At 40.0% G+C, this 18,924-nt stretch overlaps 1 protein-coding gene across 10 annotated transcripts in view; it reads right to left on the bottom strand.

Moving 5' to 3' along the window:
• samd11 (sterile alpha motif domain containing 11) overlaps positions 1–18,924 on the bottom strand; it is a 130,571-nt gene that overhangs the window by 7,545 nt on the left and 104,102 nt on the right. For 8 of the 10 annotated variants that reach the window (XM_028807859.2, XM_028807858.2, XM_028807861.2 and 5 more), the window contains exons 7-11: positions 13,459–13,603; positions 7,047–7,162; positions 6,767–6,845; positions 3,940–4,649; positions 129–253 (exon numbers count right to left, since the gene is read on the bottom strand). In XM_028807859.2, coding sequence (XP_028663692.1) covers positions 129–253; positions 3,940–4,649; positions 6,767–6,845; positions 7,047–7,162; positions 13,459–13,603 — 1,175 coding nt within the window. The remainder of the gene's footprint in view (positions 1–128; positions 254–3,939; positions 4,650–6,766; positions 6,846–7,046; positions 7,163–13,458; positions 13,604–18,924) is intronic. The other 2 variants (XR_003717013.2, XM_051931037.1) reach the window with 1 other exon arrangement.

Consider the following 18,924-nt stretch of genomic DNA (forward strand, 5'->3'; position numbering starts at 1 on the left):
GTGTAAACACATTGGTTTATGACGCTCTGTTCTATTCCACTTTCACTGCAAAACGCAATTCCTGCCAGCAGAACAGCAGCAGATAAAGAAAGTCACATTTTTCTGTTTCTATCACTTTTCCTGCTCACCTGAGTGTACTCTGCACAGCCAGATAAATTGCTGACAAAGTTGCAGACGTCATCCACTGTCCATTTGCTGATGTCTTCGACAGCTGAGCCTTCTTCTCCATCCAGAAAGAGACCTCCCATAGTGCCTGATTGTGAAGAGCAAGAGCACACATAAATCATTAGTTACAAGAGGTAGCCTGACTGCACAGGCCAAATGTGAGCTGACTATTCACATTAATGACACCCTTTATTACAGAGTTCAGAAGGGGTCAACTCTAGGCCTCTTCCTATGGGAGGTCCCAAGCTGGAACTATATTTCATATATTTAATTCACTTCAGCTGTTAGCACAAAGACGGCCCTTCTTTATGATTCTATCCATTATTTTGATTATGCTGCTCTGTAGATTTCAGGACAGAAAATTGTATCCTTGAACATTTTTGTAATTCATCTAGACATTCTTAATTTCTCAAATTTAATTCCAAGTGGTTCTAATTTCCAAGGACTGTCAAACAGTTCATGTGTCTGCTGACATTAGTCTAATTTTAATATCACCGTGAAACTCCATTTAGGTTTGTCTCACTTTCTCCACCACCCTGACTTAGCCCAATGTGAATGCACAATAAGCTGTAATGTATTAACAAACAACCTCTAACTGTCATTTTCTGCCCAGATAGAGAACATACTTTATGTTTTAAGCAGATATCTTGTTTCAGCATGCAGAATATTTCAGTACAAGTTTGGATCAGTCTTGTAGCTCAGTATTCTTCATCTCCAAGTGGGTCTTTTCAAAGTGTTTTAATCAGCAACCTTAAGATGTGTGGTCAGTGGGGCGGTGATGGTGCTGCTACTTCTCACAAAGGAGACTGAGGTTCACGTTCCAAGTGCTCCCTACTTGGAGTTTACATGTTCTCCTTGTGTCCATGTGGGTTTCCTCCAGCTTCCTCCCACTGTCCAAAGACTTGCAGGTTAGGTTCATTGCTGTGTGTGAGTGCGCTAATCCTGTGACGGACTGGTACCCTGTCTAGGTGTTGTTCCTAACTGTGCTGGCTGGGATAGGCGGAAGTGGATAAGTGGGTTAAGAAAATAGATTTACGGATGGACAGACAGATGGATGCTAAGTCTCAATCAGTGAGATTCTTAAGTGTCTGGCTGGTGAAAAAAGAAGATTGGCAGCTGTCATAGAGTTATTCTATAGATACAGCAATAACAGGTTAATATTACTTTCTGTTGATCAGAAAATTATGTTTCTATGGTTTTGTCTCTTTCTTAATATGTGCAAACTCCAAGATGTCACCTTTTTTTTATAAATTAAATTCTGTATATCTATATTTATATACAGTATAAGGAGGTATCTAGGGCTAGTTTCTAAATACCCCAAAAGCAACATTCTTCCAAAGACATAATGTAATTTATTTAAACATTCTCTCAAATACACAACAGAAAAAAGTGTCCATGCACAAGCCCTGTTAGTTGAACAGTACAGGAGAGCCAGTGAAATGATCCATAAATCTGCAACTAGTACAAATGAACTTTCAACATATGACTACAGTATTGATGAGGAAGGACAGACACACCTGCCCTAAGGAATACACTCACTGCCGAGACATTTTTCCCCAGCATCTTAACTAAGTTACTGTCACTACCAATCAGTTAAATATCTACACCCAGTCCCCCATCTCCACAGAAAGCACTCAAAACAGTCAATTCCAGAGAAGTCCTGAGATGTCATGCGACCATGGTCCTTCAGACTTACGTAGTTGTCACAAAAACTCTCTTAATTTCAATTTCTGTAAATATAAAATGGTTTCGCTTGCAAATTTATGTTTCTCCTGCTGAAAATGGCATTCAGGCCAATCCCTTATATAAAAGGCCCGAGTGCTAAGGACTTGAAACAGATACTGCAAAAAGTCACTATAAGAGTTCAAGTAAATTACATTTTCTACTTTTTTTTTCAAAATATCTAAAAGATCTAATATGTGCTTTTTTTTTCTAATTTCCATACACCTGAAATTGTAAAAGACCTTTATTTAGTATTTGGTAAAGTACGGCTACAGTGCACTCCCATGTGTATTTGGACAGCGACAGAGTTGTTCTTATTGTGTCTTTTTACCCAAGCTTACTGGAATTGAAATGCAAGTGCAGACTTTCAGCATTAACTCAAAGGTCTTTACATAAGGAAGCTGGTGAATAGTACATGAACTGTAGCACTTGTTATGTGAAGTATACCAAAACAAAACTGGACAAAGGCTCGTCTCTGGCCATGTGTGTGTCACTACATCGTCAAGTCAGGCTCCGTCAACCTGATAAATGGCCTACTGGTGTTTATGGAGTCTGTTGCTCTTACTAGAATGTTGTCACTCAACAATGCCAGTAATGCAGGTCATCACGAGTCTGAAAAATCAGGAAAATAAAGTCATAGCAAAAATTTTAGGTTTGCCAAAACCAACTGCTTGGTACATTATTAAAAAGAAAGAGTGTGCTAGGGAGCTCAGGGATACTGAAGAGCCCTGTAGACCACAGTCGACTACTGCAGTGGATGCTAAAAGAGTACTTTCAGTACTTTTCGGCCATCGGCTAGATCACAAACACTCTCCAGGATGGAGGTGTAGCTTTCACAAGCATAAAATGAAGGTTTACCACAAGACACACAATACCAGTAAAGCCTAAAAACAGGTTAAGAAGTTCATCAAAAAAACCTGTACAGTTCTGATACATCTTATGGAGAGAGGTGACAAAGACTCACCCATACCAGAGCAATGTAAAGAGAAAGGTGTGGAGAAAGAAAGGCATGGCTCCTTATCCTAAGAACACCACCTTCTCTGTCAAACATGGTGGAGATAGTGTGATTGCTTGGGTGTGTGTGGCTGCCACTGCAATTTGTTTTTATTTCCGAGGTAACTGCCGATAAAAGTAACATGATGAATTATAAGGTGTGTAGGGACATCTAATCTTCTTATATTCAACAGCATATATAAAAACACTTTGGACGGTGCTTTATACTACTACAGGACAATGGTCCAAAGCACAAAAGACCAGACTAGAGGCAACAAGCCAGTGGAATGTGCGAGAATTCAAGATACAGTACCTGTGGTACAGGCCTGATAGAGCATAACACCCCAGTAATGTCTATTGGTTTTGGAATTCAGGCGGTCATTGACTGCAAAGGATATGGAACTAAATATTAAAGATAACATTAAGTTAACCAGTTACTTAGGTTTCTTTATATAGGGGAGTCTAAATATAAGACATGCTGCCATTCCTATGCCATTCACTTGTTTTTTAAGTAACTAACCCTCAATTTATTGTCTATAGTAAAAGCTTATATTCCTTTTGTTTAATTTCAATACCAGTATGCCTGGGTAAACAGCCCCACTACTACCAACTGTGTCAGTGTCTAAATACTACACTGTACATCTCTGCAAGGAAATGGGATCACCTTGGAAAAAAACATTAGCTACTCATTTATGAAAGCATATTAATTACAAGTAGTAGCATTATATTACAATCATAATAAATATGCAAAGTCCTAAACCAACATGTTTTGGACATATAGACTGATTCCTACTTTCTAAACTTATTTTAAACAAGGTTGATGCCAACTGCAGAAGATGAGCCCACTTTAACAACACACTCATAAATACACCCACACTCAACTCACTGTAAGTAAGAGATGCCAGTCGTCCTAATATTCAGATCTTTGGGAGGAGACTATAGTGCCTCCAGAAAAACACCACAGTGACAGGAAGAAACTGTTAACTGCCTAGTGCCTGGGCAGTGTACATCTATGAAATCTAAACTTGTGAGAAGAAAAATTCTTTAAACTTTTCTTACCACTGTGAAAGTAAGGGCTTGCACCATACGGAAATCCAAAAGGTAATGGATGTGGTGGAGGAACAGACCCCATTGGCAAGTATTTTGCTTCACTCTTGTTGGTTCCTGGAACAAAGGGGTGAGTGGGAGATTCCACTCCTATGGAGCTGCAGGGAGCACTCTGACCAATGCTCACTTCGTTTAGATCTTTGGCACCCTCGCAAGGCTTCACTGGCTCTTTACACTCTTTGAGATCAGCAGCCAAGGAGCCACTATGTGGCTTGGAAAAACTTTCCAGTTTGTCTTCATTAACATCTGTTTCACTTTCAGAGTCCTTCATTTCCTCGTCATTGCAGTCCATGATGCTGTCCCTGACACGGATGTCACCAATTTGTTCTTTAGCCCCCGGGGGACCCAGCAGTTCATTCCTGTGCTGACTACCTTTCCTGGAGCCCTTTCTGGAAGAGGACTCCTTGGGGGGTGTACTACCAGAAGCCCCCTGGTGATTGAGGGAAACTAATGGAGTGTTGTTATGGCGTAACACTAGCATGGCATTGCGCCGAGTCATCTCCTCTCGAATCGGATGGCCTTCAGGAATGTCATGAATGTTTCTCAAGGCTGGGTGATCTGGAGGCAAACCTGGATGCAGCGTGAGAGGATCTGCCAGTAAACGCTGCCGATGAAGGTTCTCCATCTCCTTTTGTCGCAGTAGTTCTGCAGACATCTCCAGCCTAAATGACAGGATCAAACATAAAAGGAAGTTATGATTGCAAAGCAAAAAAGTGGCTTACCGGTAGTCTCTATTTGGAAGAGATAACGTTATTTATGACCGTGTAAACAAAACGATCAAAATAAAGAGACATCCTTTTGAAAAAAAAATCTTTATAGCACAGCAGAGTGTATCACTTGAGGTTCAACGATTGCATCATTTAATTGTGGTTTTCACATTATAAAAATACCAAGATTAAATAAAATCTTTTAAGTGGAGGAGACAGCGGATAGTTATGTTGCCACAAAGCATCAGTGGGGAGCAAATCCTGGTCTTGTCACTGTGTGTGTTTGAGGAGTTTGTAAGTTAATGCTGTCCACTGTCTGCAGGTACTCTGCTTCTTTCAAAGCATCAGAGAGATGCATGTCATGTCAGTTCTCCTACCAAATGTAAATTGTCCGGTATGATCAAGTGTGGGTGTGTGCCATGCACCAGACTGGCACCCTGTCCAGGACTGGCTTCTAACCTGCACTAAATGTGATCAGGATAGGTTTAAAAAACCTCCAAAACCATCTACCTGGATCTGGCATGTTGGACAACTGACAGGTGGATTTGTTTAATGAATATTAGTTTTGAATCAGCAACATGCACATATCGATCTAACACATGCACTTTTATTTCAGGTTGTGTCACTTTTAACACAACTTCAAGACAGGAATATCAGAGTTGTAGTGTGACACATGTAGTGGTCCTAAATCCAAGTCAGACAGTGTACAGTGTATAGCTCTAAGTGAAGCCATTCAGCGATTTTAATGAAATCTTGGCACCATCTGATGAGTCAGTAATGGACAATTCAAAGTTTTATAGGCAACTACTTGGTACTGACTGCACTCACATGAAAACTGACTACACTGTCGGCTTAGTCAGCCTGAGAGCATGCCACAAATCTTACCTTATATTCTGCTTAACTTTGGACTAGCTATACACAATAGAGAGATACCATGTTTACTTACCTTGTGAACAACTCAACATTCTGACAAAACCACAGCACAGATGTTGAACCTGAGAAATGTATTTTCAGATTAGGGACATATTGTCATGATTCATTTTAAAAGGTGTTAACTCATTGATGTGGCCCTTTCTTCTCAGGAGTCTTAGCAATGTGCTCAAAAAGACCGTAACAGGAAGCAAGTTGGGTCTTAAGAGTTGCTGCCGCCGGTGACCCAAAACATGTTCTCATTGTGGAAAATAACATGGACATTTTTAAGCATCATTAACTATCCCTCCTCATAGGGGACTGTGATTATGGTGAGACTGACTTATTGTGTGTACTACAGTATATGTTGGTAAAAGGGCTGACTTAAATATTAATATTAAATAAGACAGCTAGTGCTCCTGAGGCCTTGTTTCCCAGTCTTGTCTCTTTGAAATTTGCATATTCTCCCTATTTTCTTCAGGTACACTGGCATTCTGTCACAGTCGGACAGGCTACATTGGCATTTGCTGATGGGTGGTGTGAATGAGTGTGTCCAATGAGGGACCCATAAGAAACTTGATTTTTTCCCTTTACCCGATGCTGACAGAATAGGTCTCATCTTCCCCTGAATTGGCAGTTTCAGAAAATGGGTAACTGGATGATGTTTTGTAAGATACAAATTTCCAAGTAACTTGGCTAAGTTGTGATGTTCAAAAAAAGTCAATTTACTAATACTGGCACTTAAAAGCTGTCATTCAGGTCTTCTTGCTAATGTGCAGAACTGTAAAACCCAGTGCTGCTGGTTCAGTCCAACTACTGACATGTTGTGTGTGTGACCTTCAAGAAACCAATCTTCTACTTGTAGAAATACAAGCAAAATATTTGTATGCTGTGTCAATTTCATGTCACATCAGACACACCTGGTTAAATAAATGTTAATAAACATAATTTATAACTACAATGTGAATAATGTCACATACTAGTCACAAGCCTGCCATCTTGACATCTTTGAAGACTAGTTTGTAATTACCTTCTCATGAGATTGATATATATATATATATACACACACACAGACACACTGAATAAGAAACAAACATCTGTAGCATCATGTCTTAACTACCTCTGCCTTCTCCCTCCTTTCTCTTTATTCACATGCCACATACCTTGCCAGGTTCTGCTTCCGTAGCATCTCCTGCTGACGTGCAAACATCTCTGCCTGTGCTGGCTGAAGAAAGCCATAACCTGCAATACATACGGTTATAGTGAGCAGTAGCTTGATAATGGCAGCCAGAGTCAAATGTACAAGTGAGTAGACCTGTCTTTAAGGGCAGTGCCACTTTTGCCCCTATCTTTGGATAATTCATTTTTTAAAATCATTTCTTCTGTATAACTTCCATTTCCATTTCTGTCTGTGTTGTTTACATTCAAAATTGGGTGACCAACCTGGTGCCTGACAAAGAGCAGATGGCATTCCCAAAAATGGTGGCCTCAGGTGCGGACCAAGTGCAATATGCGGAGCGTTTTGTGGCGATAGCAAAGGTGGAGGATGGGATATATCTCTGTGGAATAAAAAAAAAAAAGCGATTACTCAGTTATTATAGCTTGTAGATTTGGAAGGTTGCTTGGGCATCTGACACAAATGAGAAAGCATCAAATAAATTACCTTAAATATTTCAACTAGAAATTAGCTGTCTAAGACATATTAAAATGTATTAATAATTCCTAGAGGGCATTACAACGGATTGCAGAATAGCAACGGTACTTCTTCTATTGATGTATTGACAAGCTGTACAGTTGCAAAGTAAGAAGAGGTTTGTCTTGAGTACAAACTAAAGGTTTCTCCAAAGATTAGTGTCAAAAAAGGTAAAAAGAAATACCCTTTTCTTTTCCTTGAAAAAAGCAAGAGCTCCTCTCCACAAGATACAACTCAATGACTTAGAGGAGGGCATACAATGTGTGCAAGTCTTGAAAACCCACCTTTCCTGTGCATTGCATTTTATAACTACTCTTTCTATATTACACATTTGAAATCGACTCCAACACTCTTATTGTGTTCATGTCATGTTACATCAACACGCCTGTTTCAAATGATCTCTCTGTTTAGATACTGCACCTGTGTTCAACAGGTAACATGGCGACTAAGTGGGTCCCACTGCTGCCTCACAACTCCAGAAATTTATCATGGAATCCCAGCTCAGTCACTCTGTACAAACAATCTGCGCCTTCCCCTCGTCGTGTCCCTGCCACATTTCTCCAGGTTTTCCAGCTTCCTCCCACATTACACAGATGTGCAGGTTAGGTTTGTTGGTGACTCTAAAGTGACCCTCTATGACTGAGTGTGTGCTTCTGTGTGCACTGGTATGGCGCCCTGTCCACAGCTGGCTTGCGTCTGGTCACTTCCAAGCTTTTCCTTATGCTGTCAATATTGTATTTTTTATTTCTACTATATTCATTTTTTTCTCTTCATGACCCACAGTTTGATTCTGCACTGTGATTATGTTTGCTTTCTTATTTTATATAACACCTTTCATTGATGAACATTATCCCAAGGTATTTTTTAATCAGACACATAGAAGAGCTGTTGATGTTTAATGGAGCACAGGCTGGTTAAGTGGCTTGCTTAGGGTCAAAGAGTAAGAGGTAGGAGTTCTTTAAGCCTTCTGCCATATTGCCTTTCACATACTGTATGGATATGACTGTTACTTCTCAATGCAGCAAGCTACACACAGATAATTCTGCATCTTTAACCTTTTGAAATATGCATGTCTTAATGACAGTTGTTGAATTAGATGTGGCCCTGGCTGACAGCATGCTACAGCCAGTTGTGTCACACCTTGTATGTACAGATAGTCTGAATATTACGGGCTTTAGACACATCAGGAAATCAGAACATTAGTCTTTGGTTTGTACCTTTCTGAGCAGGAACCGTTCGCAATGCAGTGAATTACAATGTAAAATAAATGTATATTGCACATGTGTAACAGTGCATACATAAAACAGTAGATACTAAAGAAGACCAACTGACAGAGAGTTAAAGGTTAAGATAATTCATCTATAAACTGGACCAGCAACATCATACTGCTGTGTCATTTGGATGCATGAATGTAGGTGTTCATTTTACACTAAGTGTTTCTGCACCATTTAACCCATTTGCATTGTTTCTTCAGTTCCTACGTGGTGATATCTTCTGCTGTGAACAGAGAGGGATTAGTACTTAGGTAAGCACTTGTGTGTTAGAAAACTAAAAGTTAAAATAGCTCCTGAATCATGGGGTCCACTTTTGCCTTCCAGTGGCCAAAATGAGCAGCTGGCACGTCTAGTCAGTTGTGGTCCAGAGTGGCCCCCTGTGTACCTTATGATGTTTTTACCCAAGATCTAGGTGCTGCTGCTGGACACTTGAGAGGAGCTTAGCTGTGCATCTCAACAGGAGCAGAATGTAGAGGTAAAGAAATACGCTTTATCGAAATGGATCTCAGAATATTCCTAAACGGAGGGATGGGTTTTGCAATGTACGTGTGAAGCAGTTTTTAAAAAGCTTTACAAATACTTATGTAAAACATTTGATAATATCCAGTAGCATGCTATTAAGTGCATATTAATTGTCATTGGCAGTTGGGGTTTAGGGGGACTGCCTAACTAGACCAGACAAACTGTATGAATCCATAGCCCTCTCACTGTAGTTGTATTGTGTCAGATTTTATACGCTGCCTGTTCTTGGTCAAGTCTTTTGCTCTTCTATCCATAATGAGCCCTGAGCAGACAATTGGAGCCTGTCACACTCTGGCAGCTAAAAATGTGCAGCAGCAGCCAGGACCAAGAGCTTGAGCTTAAGGGGCTTTTTAATTAGTGTGGTTCTTCTGTAATACAACACCGCCATCCCCCACTCACACACACAAATCCAGCACAAGCTACGGTAACTCTTTGAAAGGGAGAATACATTGCAGCCCATTAAAGTATAACGGTGATTAAAACTCTTTATTAAGATATGTTCTTCACAGCTCCACTCCAAAGAGAGTCCGGAGTCCACAGTGAGAAACCAAAAAGTCAAATTTGTAAAGCCTAAGCACTAAACGATCCACAACAGGTCACTAACACCCCTGGCCACATAAAGCAACAACAACCCAAAAACAGAAATTACTGCAGGCAAAAAAAAAAACCATTACATTATCTAACTTGAGCTGTCCCCCATATTCTGATGATGACAGCTTATTTTCACTGTGGTTAAATATTTTACAATTCATTAACTTTACCTTATTATCACAAAATGTTACTTCTATAGCCCCTCCCCCACCCCCAAACCCATTTGGAAATCTGCAAAAAGGAACCATATTCCGTTTTTCTCCCCTGCTCTGTTCTAAACTAATTGCACTTTGTTTTATTGTTGGGGTGGGGGGGGCATGGTGGGAGGGAAGAGAGAGAAAAATCATTGATCGATCCATTGCTGTTGAAATGTTAATGCTAATCGTATAACCGCTCCGCCAGTGCCTTGCACTTCAGTGGCAGCTCCAATTAATCTCGGGGAACGCAGCGCGTGACCTTCGGCTTCGAGCCGGGGCTGCAGCCAAGCGATGCTTATGTAATTACACTGTGAAGTGTGTAATCACCTGGCCTAATCCCCGAGGCCTCACAATTAGCCGGAGCCACGGTCGCTAGGGCTGCCAACCATTCCGCCGCCCCGGACAGCCTGCAGATGAATAACGGTCAATTAAAGCTGCATGACAGAGGCTAGGAGGCGTCCGTTCGATCGTAATTAGCTGTAATCATGGGGAGACGTGCCCGGCAGACGTGCTGTTAGTTTTATAGGAAGCAATTTAGGAATCAAGCAGCATTAACTGTTTCAGTGCCGAAACCCTTGGTGTGTTTCTTAGTCACGAAGATCAAATTCCATATCTTTTGTTTAATTTCTTGTCCTTTAAATCTACTGTATTATTTTGTGTGGCGTTTCAGGAGACATTCTTCTAATTTGTAAAGGCAACTGGATCTGCATTAAGGAGCTTTGTTTCTCTTATATTCCAGGTGCATAGGTTCCTTCATTTTTTATTCCAGGATATTGACAGGATTTTCTTCTTTATAGCTCTCTGGTTATTTTCCATTTTAAATTCCACTTTAGTTATTTTCAATTTTAAATGTCTAGTGTCTAAATGAACATGACTATTTTGCTGCAATCGTCACATGAAGGCAATGTTAACAATGTCTAATGGATATGAAACAGCTTTATTTAATAAAAAAAAAAATAACACCAAGAGTTAAATATCACTGAACCGTGAGGATTACTTTTAAAGCCTTCAGTAAAAAATCCCAAGCATATGTTTCCACACAAATGTACTTGGAATCGCTCTTTTTGTTTTTTCTTTGCAAATTGGAATGCACCTGGTGGCGTTCAGCTCCCTTCTCCCCTTCCTGCTGACCTGCATCTGCAGCTCCAGTTCACACTCCCAGCACATTAAGATTCGTCTTGGAGATTGTTAAATGCGATATGCCATTTAAGCCAAGACAAATGGTTTGCACGGCTTTAAAAGTATTGATTCCAGTAATGATTTGTTTTTAACAATAAGTGCTAATGGCCTTCAGATAATCAATTATGAAAAAGATCAATACGATACATGCTCTGTGACAGAAAAATGGAAACCCTCTGCCTTTAACACTTTACTTCCTCTCATTTGTGCTGGGAATCCATCCATCCATCCATCATCCAAAGCGCTATATCCTAGTTACAGGGGTACGGGGGTCTGCTGGAGCCAATCCCAGCCAACACAGGGCGCAAGGCAGGAAACAAACCCCGGGGAGGGCGCCAGCCCACCATAGTGTGCTGGGAATACTACCCAAAAATATTGTAGGGTACACTTGCATCCATAACTAAGCCATTCTGTACTGTTAACATAAAAATATGCTCATAGTTGACCTTTTAAAATCCTTTCATCAAAGTTGCAAGCAAGAAAATGCTCTTTATAATACAGCATGAAAGAGGGACAATTTCTTACAAAAATGTGACAATGGGTCTTACCCAAGCAGCAGCTCCACCCAACAACTAAAGGGTTAAACAATAACCTCAATACTGCCCCCCACCACCTCGAGCTCTGGGCTCAAGCCTAATGCGCCAGAATCCTGTGTGGCTAATTATTGCCTGCAAGCGAAACTTCAGCACTTGAGAAGCCAACCTGATCCCTGCAGAGATCCCGACAGGAAGCTCAAATGGAAATTTAACACTGCTGCGTTAGGCAGCCTACGCAGCCCTCTGCTTGTGCCATTATTGATACTTTGGTTCCCCACGCCACATACTGTACATACGCAACAGGCAATTATGCAGCTTCACCCTGTGTGCATCCACTTTTTAAAGGTAAACAAGAGTGGGAGAGAAGACTAGTGATCAGCAGGTAAATCAGCTATGTTGACCCAGAGCTCTGATGCATTTGAGAATCTCATAAACAGATGCTGCCAAGAAAAAACAGAACAAGAATCTGGCCCAGTTGGATTAGTTGGTGTCTCATGTTAACTAAAACAGAATGAAAGGAGTACCTACAGTAACTCGAGTCATTCTAACATACCAAAACACGTCTTGCTCCTGTAATTTGAGTCTTTTTTTAATTGCAAAAATTCAAACAGCCAACAGTGTCTTCATTTTATTTACCTCACATTTTCTGTTTAATTTTAGAAATACCCAATCCATCCTTTAGCAAATAAAATGAAGTGAGAGCAGACATCCAGCACATTGTTTCCAACCGTATTAAGGCCCAGCTGATGAACCTTCAAATGTATTGTCATTAAGCTCTTTTGATTTACATCAACGTTCCCACTGCACACTTGTCGTTTGCCCTGCCTCTGTCCTTACTCTGTCAGTTTTTGATTTTTGTTCAGTACCTCGTGTCTCTGACTTCATGGTGCAGACTACTTAACAGACCAAAATGTTCAATACTTGCAATGGCACTTCAAATGTCCATTATACGTATTATAAAGCGGTTTAATAACTTAATTATCCATAAAATTAAAAACAATAACAGAGATTTAAAGGTGACTGCTATGCCCTTACGTTCATGTAATATAAAATAAAAACTAAAAGGTACGACAACATTTATTTCTATAACTTATTTTCATACACGGAATGTAGCTCAAAGTATTTTACAAAATGTCAAAAATATAATTACAAGAAAAGAATAACAAATTAAATTAGGCAACAATAATAATGAATACATAATAAACAACTAAATCAATGTGAGCTTACATAACATGGAGTCCTTACATATAATATTGTATTCTATGTCTCTAAAGATGAGTTTGATAAGAAGGTCAGGCAGAAAATACAAAAAAAAAAAACATCAGCTGGAGAAAAAAAAACAACACCTGCAGGGGGTCCAAAGCCAAAAGAGCGTTTGGCCCCCACTGGCATTTTACCTAAATACATAAATGTTCTTAAGTAGCTGATAATCAAATGAGCAGTAAGATGGCCCTTTGGTTAGCATGATGGGTTCAAATCTTGTGAGTGGCCATTGTCCACGTGTGTGAATTGTTCTTCAAATACAGTTGCGGTTTTCCTCGCACATCCCCAAAAAGAAGTGCCTGTTAGGTTCATTTGTGGCCCTGTGTTAGTGAGTGTGAGAGTTCTCTGTTGCTGACTGGTCCCCTGTCCAGCACTGTTTCCTGCCTCGAGCTTAGCGCTGCCTTTGTCCCTTTGTGACTCCCTAATTGACCAGGTTTGAGAGTGTTTTGCTGGGTGAGTAATAAAATCTATGCTGTCATTCAGTTTTGAAAGCAAACATTTAAGACGTGGCACATGACTGATTTTGTCCTTAGTCCATTTCAAAAAAGCACACTGCAGATACTGACTTGTAAAGCATTCTTGAAAAGACAAAAAAATTACCTTTCAGAAAAGTGAGCATCGCGGTGCTGTGGTAAGCCCTGCTTTCTTCTCTGACTCGATGAACTGCTACCAGAAGGAATGTGTGCTTCAATGGTGTTTGAATTTCTTACTGCTGCTGCTGCTTCCTGCCGGACACGCAGAATGTCTAAAATTCAATAAAGAACAGTTCATAGTATCAAGGTGGAGGTTGACACAGAACGAGATCAGCTGACATCAGCAGGGAAGTGCACCATTCCCAGTGTATTGAGAAACATCTTCTGCACCACTGACGGATGGAGCGCTCCATTTACCTCATGCTGTAATGCACTCACCTCTGAGCCAGAGAATGCAGGTCCGCAGTTCCCACCGGTGGTTCCCCACAGTGCTTTGCAAAACTCCCAACTGACCGAAACAGTAGAGCACATGTACACGGCCAACTCCGGTGACACACTGACAAAAGCCGAGGGGTAAGTGAGTTACGCCAACATTCCCAGAAAAGTAGTGTATTACACTTACAGGTTCACTTTGGATAATGCAGAACCCTGGCAAATCATGTCACGGGTAATTGGCGTTCTACTGCATATATCTCACATAAACCTACATACATGTATAAAATGGCTGTATGTCAGACACAAAGTGTACAGGTCATTGTAATCGGGTCTGGTAGGTGTAGTATAAACCCGTCTTCACGTTTCTGCACACACATGCTAGGTCCTTGTAAGGCAGGGTTTCTCGTCCACTGGATCACACAACCGGTGGGTCATGGGTTGCAATTGTTGGTTTGTGAGAGTGGGCTGCAGTGGGTCGAGGTAAACTCTTGATTCACCAGGGCACACACATTTAAAAGACAAAGGTCCCGACAAATTGTTTTTGATTTTTTTTTATTCTTGCAGTTAATATCAAATTTTATTATTTGGTCTTCCACATTTTCCAGTTCACAATGTTAATAATCTTTACTTTATGCCTTGCCTAAAAGAAACAATGTTCAGCTTCTGCCAGGACTTCTTAGAACAATGGCACAAACTAGTGACTACGGAGGGCGGGGAACAAAGAACTGATTGACGTGCTCTACTGCTGAAGAACAAGGATTACAACACAGTATGGATCTACAAATTCAGACAGAGCCAAGGGACCAGCACCTTACGACTAAAAGCCAGCATGCAAGTCAGAGGTATGGGATAGCATGAAACAAAAAACCAAGGTTGTGCTGGTGGAAACATGAGAAATATTAACATTCTCTTTGTGCTCTTTTCCATAACAGTGTCCTTGAATATAAATGTAAAATCCAATCTGAAACATTTACCTACACTGAACAGTATTTCTCTTTATTTCTGATATTCAGAAATAATTTTTTACCTCATGACAGCTATAGTCTGTTTTCTGGAAATGTTCTATTTCAAGAAATACAAACAAATGTTGGAAATACGAGGGTGGAAGGAAGATAAAACAATATAACAGTGCTAGTAAATAAAAACAGACTTCAAGCTCCCCTGCGATTGTTGGTTGAAGTTTAAAGTTTAAGGGCAGTTTCTGTGTTTGACCCATTTAGTTTCTGAGGCTGTAATTCGAGTTTTAGGGAGTTGGTGCCTATCCTGGCAGCACTGGGCACAAGGACGTACACTCACACACTCCCAATCACTCACCTCAGCTGAAGTCACAGTGATCTGATCACATGATGTGATGACGCAATGAGCCATTAATGCTATGCACCTGTCAGGGAAAACTGCTATTTGTAAAAAACGTTTCTGGAGCAGAGTACATAGTGCACTGGATGTTTACAGAGACCTTAGGAGGAGTTTCAGTGGTACATGTGGCGGCTATAGAAGCAGGTAGAAGTCAAAGGCAAAAACTATCATTTTTGCATTAAAATAAAATGTTTTCCTCCTGTTGTTGTCATTTGTAACATAATCAAATTTGGACAACTGTATATTGGTTTTAACCATAAGCTATGTTAATATCAGAAAACTGCTTTCAGTGATTCGAATTCCTGCTCCCGCTCTTAACATTCACTCATGGAACCGCATTTAACTCTTTCATGATGAGGTGACACACAAATTGTTTCTGTTCTTTAGATCTTTTCTGGCCTTTTCAAACTAGGCCTCCATCTGCTGTTCAATACAATTTAGTTTGAAGGCCAGGATGATTAACGCGCTTTAATGTACTCCCCATCACAGATAGCGCATTCCTTGGGTGACTCATTCTGACAATACACAACTATTACGGGGGCATCTTCTTTATTTCCCCTTACAATTAGGAAGTTTTTAGATTCCCTATATAAATTTCCATTATGGAATTTGTAAGTAGGTACCATGGGTGAAGTTCAGAAGAGCAAACGTAAAACAAGAATAAAAAAATACAACCTGTGTAAGCGTTACCTCAGTGTTGGATATGGCTGGCAGTGCAGTGCAGTGTATGTAGTCTTGTTTAGAGTATCTTGAGTCCATCAGTGTTTAACGATAAAAGAGGATTAAGACATTTTACTGAATCAAAACGAAGAACATAAATTGTACTTCAACATACATAATGAATAAAGGCAATATGTACATGATAGTAAGTCCATGCTTATGTTTCAGAACGAGTAAAACTTGTCAACACAAAGTAAGAAATAAAAAGAAATGACAGAAAAGCACAAGACAAGCATATAAAAAAACGCTTTTTAGTTAAATGGCAAAGGGCTGGATGTCTCTTATGTGGCCCCAGATTTCATAAAGCTTGAGTATTAGAGATCTAGGGCATAAGTCTAGCAATGCAGCATGGCTCCTTAATTGAAGTTTATTTACTGATTGAACCTTTTGTGGACACAGCTGCACGTATATTTATGACGTAAGCTTGTGTTCTTCCCCTGTGAGGTTTTTATTGTCACCAGCGTAACAGCTTACTCTCTCCATAGAGCTTTGGTGAGGTGATGTTCACAGATGGCCCTTTATAATGTTTTGTGTTTGAAACAAAAAAATAAGCACTATTAATTTTTAAATCCCACACAGATACTTCTGCAATATCCACGTGAAAACTTTTTACAAAGACCACCTTCCTTGACACACTCCGCGACAATGCCACTATTCCAGTAACCCACCCTCGTTTCTTGCACAATTGGTTTTACTTTGTGCTTCACTGTCTTGCCAGCAAAAAAGATGAGCCTTGCTTTCACTAAAAGGCTCTGTGACAGTAAAACTCAAAGAAGTTCAAGCTTTCACACTCTCTAGAAGGCCAAAAAATCTTCACAACACAGACAGCACAGTCAATTTCCAGCAGTTTTTTAGGGAAGGTGGGTAAGTTTCTTAATTCTCATTAACTAATATCTAAAAATTCCATACATTCTGTTTTAGATTCCCAAGGACGAAAGCGCCTTCTCTGGGAACCTAAATGGAGAACATACTTGAGAATCTCATTTCTAGTGTTGCACATGCTATCACATGCTTGAATGCATTCTTTTGAAACAGAAATATGAGCAAGTCACAAAACTCATCTTTTTAAAATGATTTTAAGATATTGTAATAAAAACCATATGCAATAGCTCTTCTATTCCAGTTAGCAAAATGTGGAGTTCTGACACATGTACATCTTATTAAGAAAGAGGCAAGTAAAAGGGATAATGTCACCAAAGACCATGGAGAAATAATAATGTCTCACCTCTCTAATTCATCATTCCCTCTCCCCCACACGATGAGCACATATTATATAAAGATGTCAGAAGAAACTGGTCAACTAAAAAAACAAGGACTCTACCTTAGAGTCCATCAAGGCTTTCATGAACTACAATTGAAATAACAAGTCTTTTTAAGGAGATGCCGTCTACCATTGGAGGTAATCATGCTGTAGGTAATGAATGTGTTTGCAGATATACAGTACAGTACAGTACACCTTCCTTAAGGGTATCAATCCAGAGCAACACTTCCAATAAGTAGCTTATTTTTTTTAGATATTATAATATATTCATAGCAAACAAATCAGTGCTTCTAAGTGGCTGCAAATACCTTAGGTCAAAAGTGAGTGATGAAGGGACTTGTAAATAATACTGCCAGCCTAAAGTGTATGAATATATTAAAGGCCCTTGATGAGGTCAAGAACAGCGAAATGTAGTGCCATGCCTGTGGGTTTGGGTGGCTTTCTAATAATTGATATTCAGAGATGTTTCCTTTCCTGGCTACAAACAAGATCATACATCCATATGCACATTACTAAAGTTGTACAATGTTATATCTCTCTATTATAAAAAAAAATCTTGGAAGAAGACGAGATGTGAGACAAAAGGACAGCTGCTGTACAGGGTTTTAAATGTCCAAAGCACAGCGCGACACGCAGCACGGCAGCAGCAGCAGGCCAGCAGATGTTCGAGCAAAGAGGAGGTAAAAAAAAATGTATTTGTCTCCCTCCCCCCCCGTTTAAGAGGGGGTTTCGGAGGAGCGACCATATCTCCTTAGCATGCGTTCAGCCCCCCACTTCACAACGCGAGCAGCAGAGACGCGAAGTGGCTGGCATGTAGCGCGCCCCTTGGGGTTGAGGGTGCGCGAGTGAAACGAGTTACAGAAAATATGAACGGCCAAATTCAACTTAAAGATGTATGCAATGTGAAACTATGAGTTGGCTAAGGCACTGGATGGCAAGGCATGAAATATCCATTTAATGCCCAGTATTAACTCCTGATATTACTTCATTTACACACTATATACTCTTACTGAAGCAGATGAACTATGCACGTAACTATGGGTTAAAGCGTCTTCTAGGTAAACACATTTCAAAAATGTTTGAGGTACTGCAAATTGGAGCAAAATCTGGTTTGGTGTCTACCACAATAGTTAAAATCCACTTTAACCCAAGCAGTTACAAAGTGGTTATTGTTCATTAAATAAGAGGAGCAGACTATACCCAGGTGCCTGATCAGTGTTACATAATGTAATTATACTGTATTGATGACAGTAATTCTATTTGAAACCTGTTCTGATTCGTGACTGGGATTATGTTCTGTAGTGTTTCCTACAGGCACTATATTGGTGTGTAGGGGTGCATAGACTGTGATTTACATTTCCAACTGCCTAAAGATGATTCCTTTTCTGTCCTAATAGGACAGATTCACGCATCCTGAAACACTGACAAGGAATAAGCAAATGTAAAAAATGAATTGGCTATTAATGGAAATATTCAAATTATAAATGATATGTATATGTGCAGCATGAAATCTGAATACTTCCTTAGTCTCAAAAAGCTGGTTATATTGTGCAACTCTCCACAAGCTGAAAAAGTGACTGCCACTGAAAAGGATCATCAAACGAGTGATGAAGGACTTGCTAGTGTTTCTGCAAGTGTCTGCCTTTCATAAATCTTTCACCTACAGTATATGAGTGAGAGCAAGAGCCTTCATGTTTCAGTCCCCTCTTCTCATAATTTAATTACGTTAAAAAAGAGGAATTAGGGTTATAACTTGAAGTTGCTATGGTATCACTCATTTAGGAAGCAGGCTTGCAGCCAATTAAAGGGGCTGCATCGATC

Source organism: Erpetoichthys calabaricus, chromosome 8 (assembly GCF_900747795.2).
Source record: "Erpetoichthys calabaricus chromosome 8, fErpCal1.3, whole genome shotgun sequence".
Classification (NCBI taxonomy): domain Eukaryota; kingdom Metazoa; phylum Chordata; class Cladistia; order Polypteriformes; family Polypteridae; genus Erpetoichthys; species Erpetoichthys calabaricus.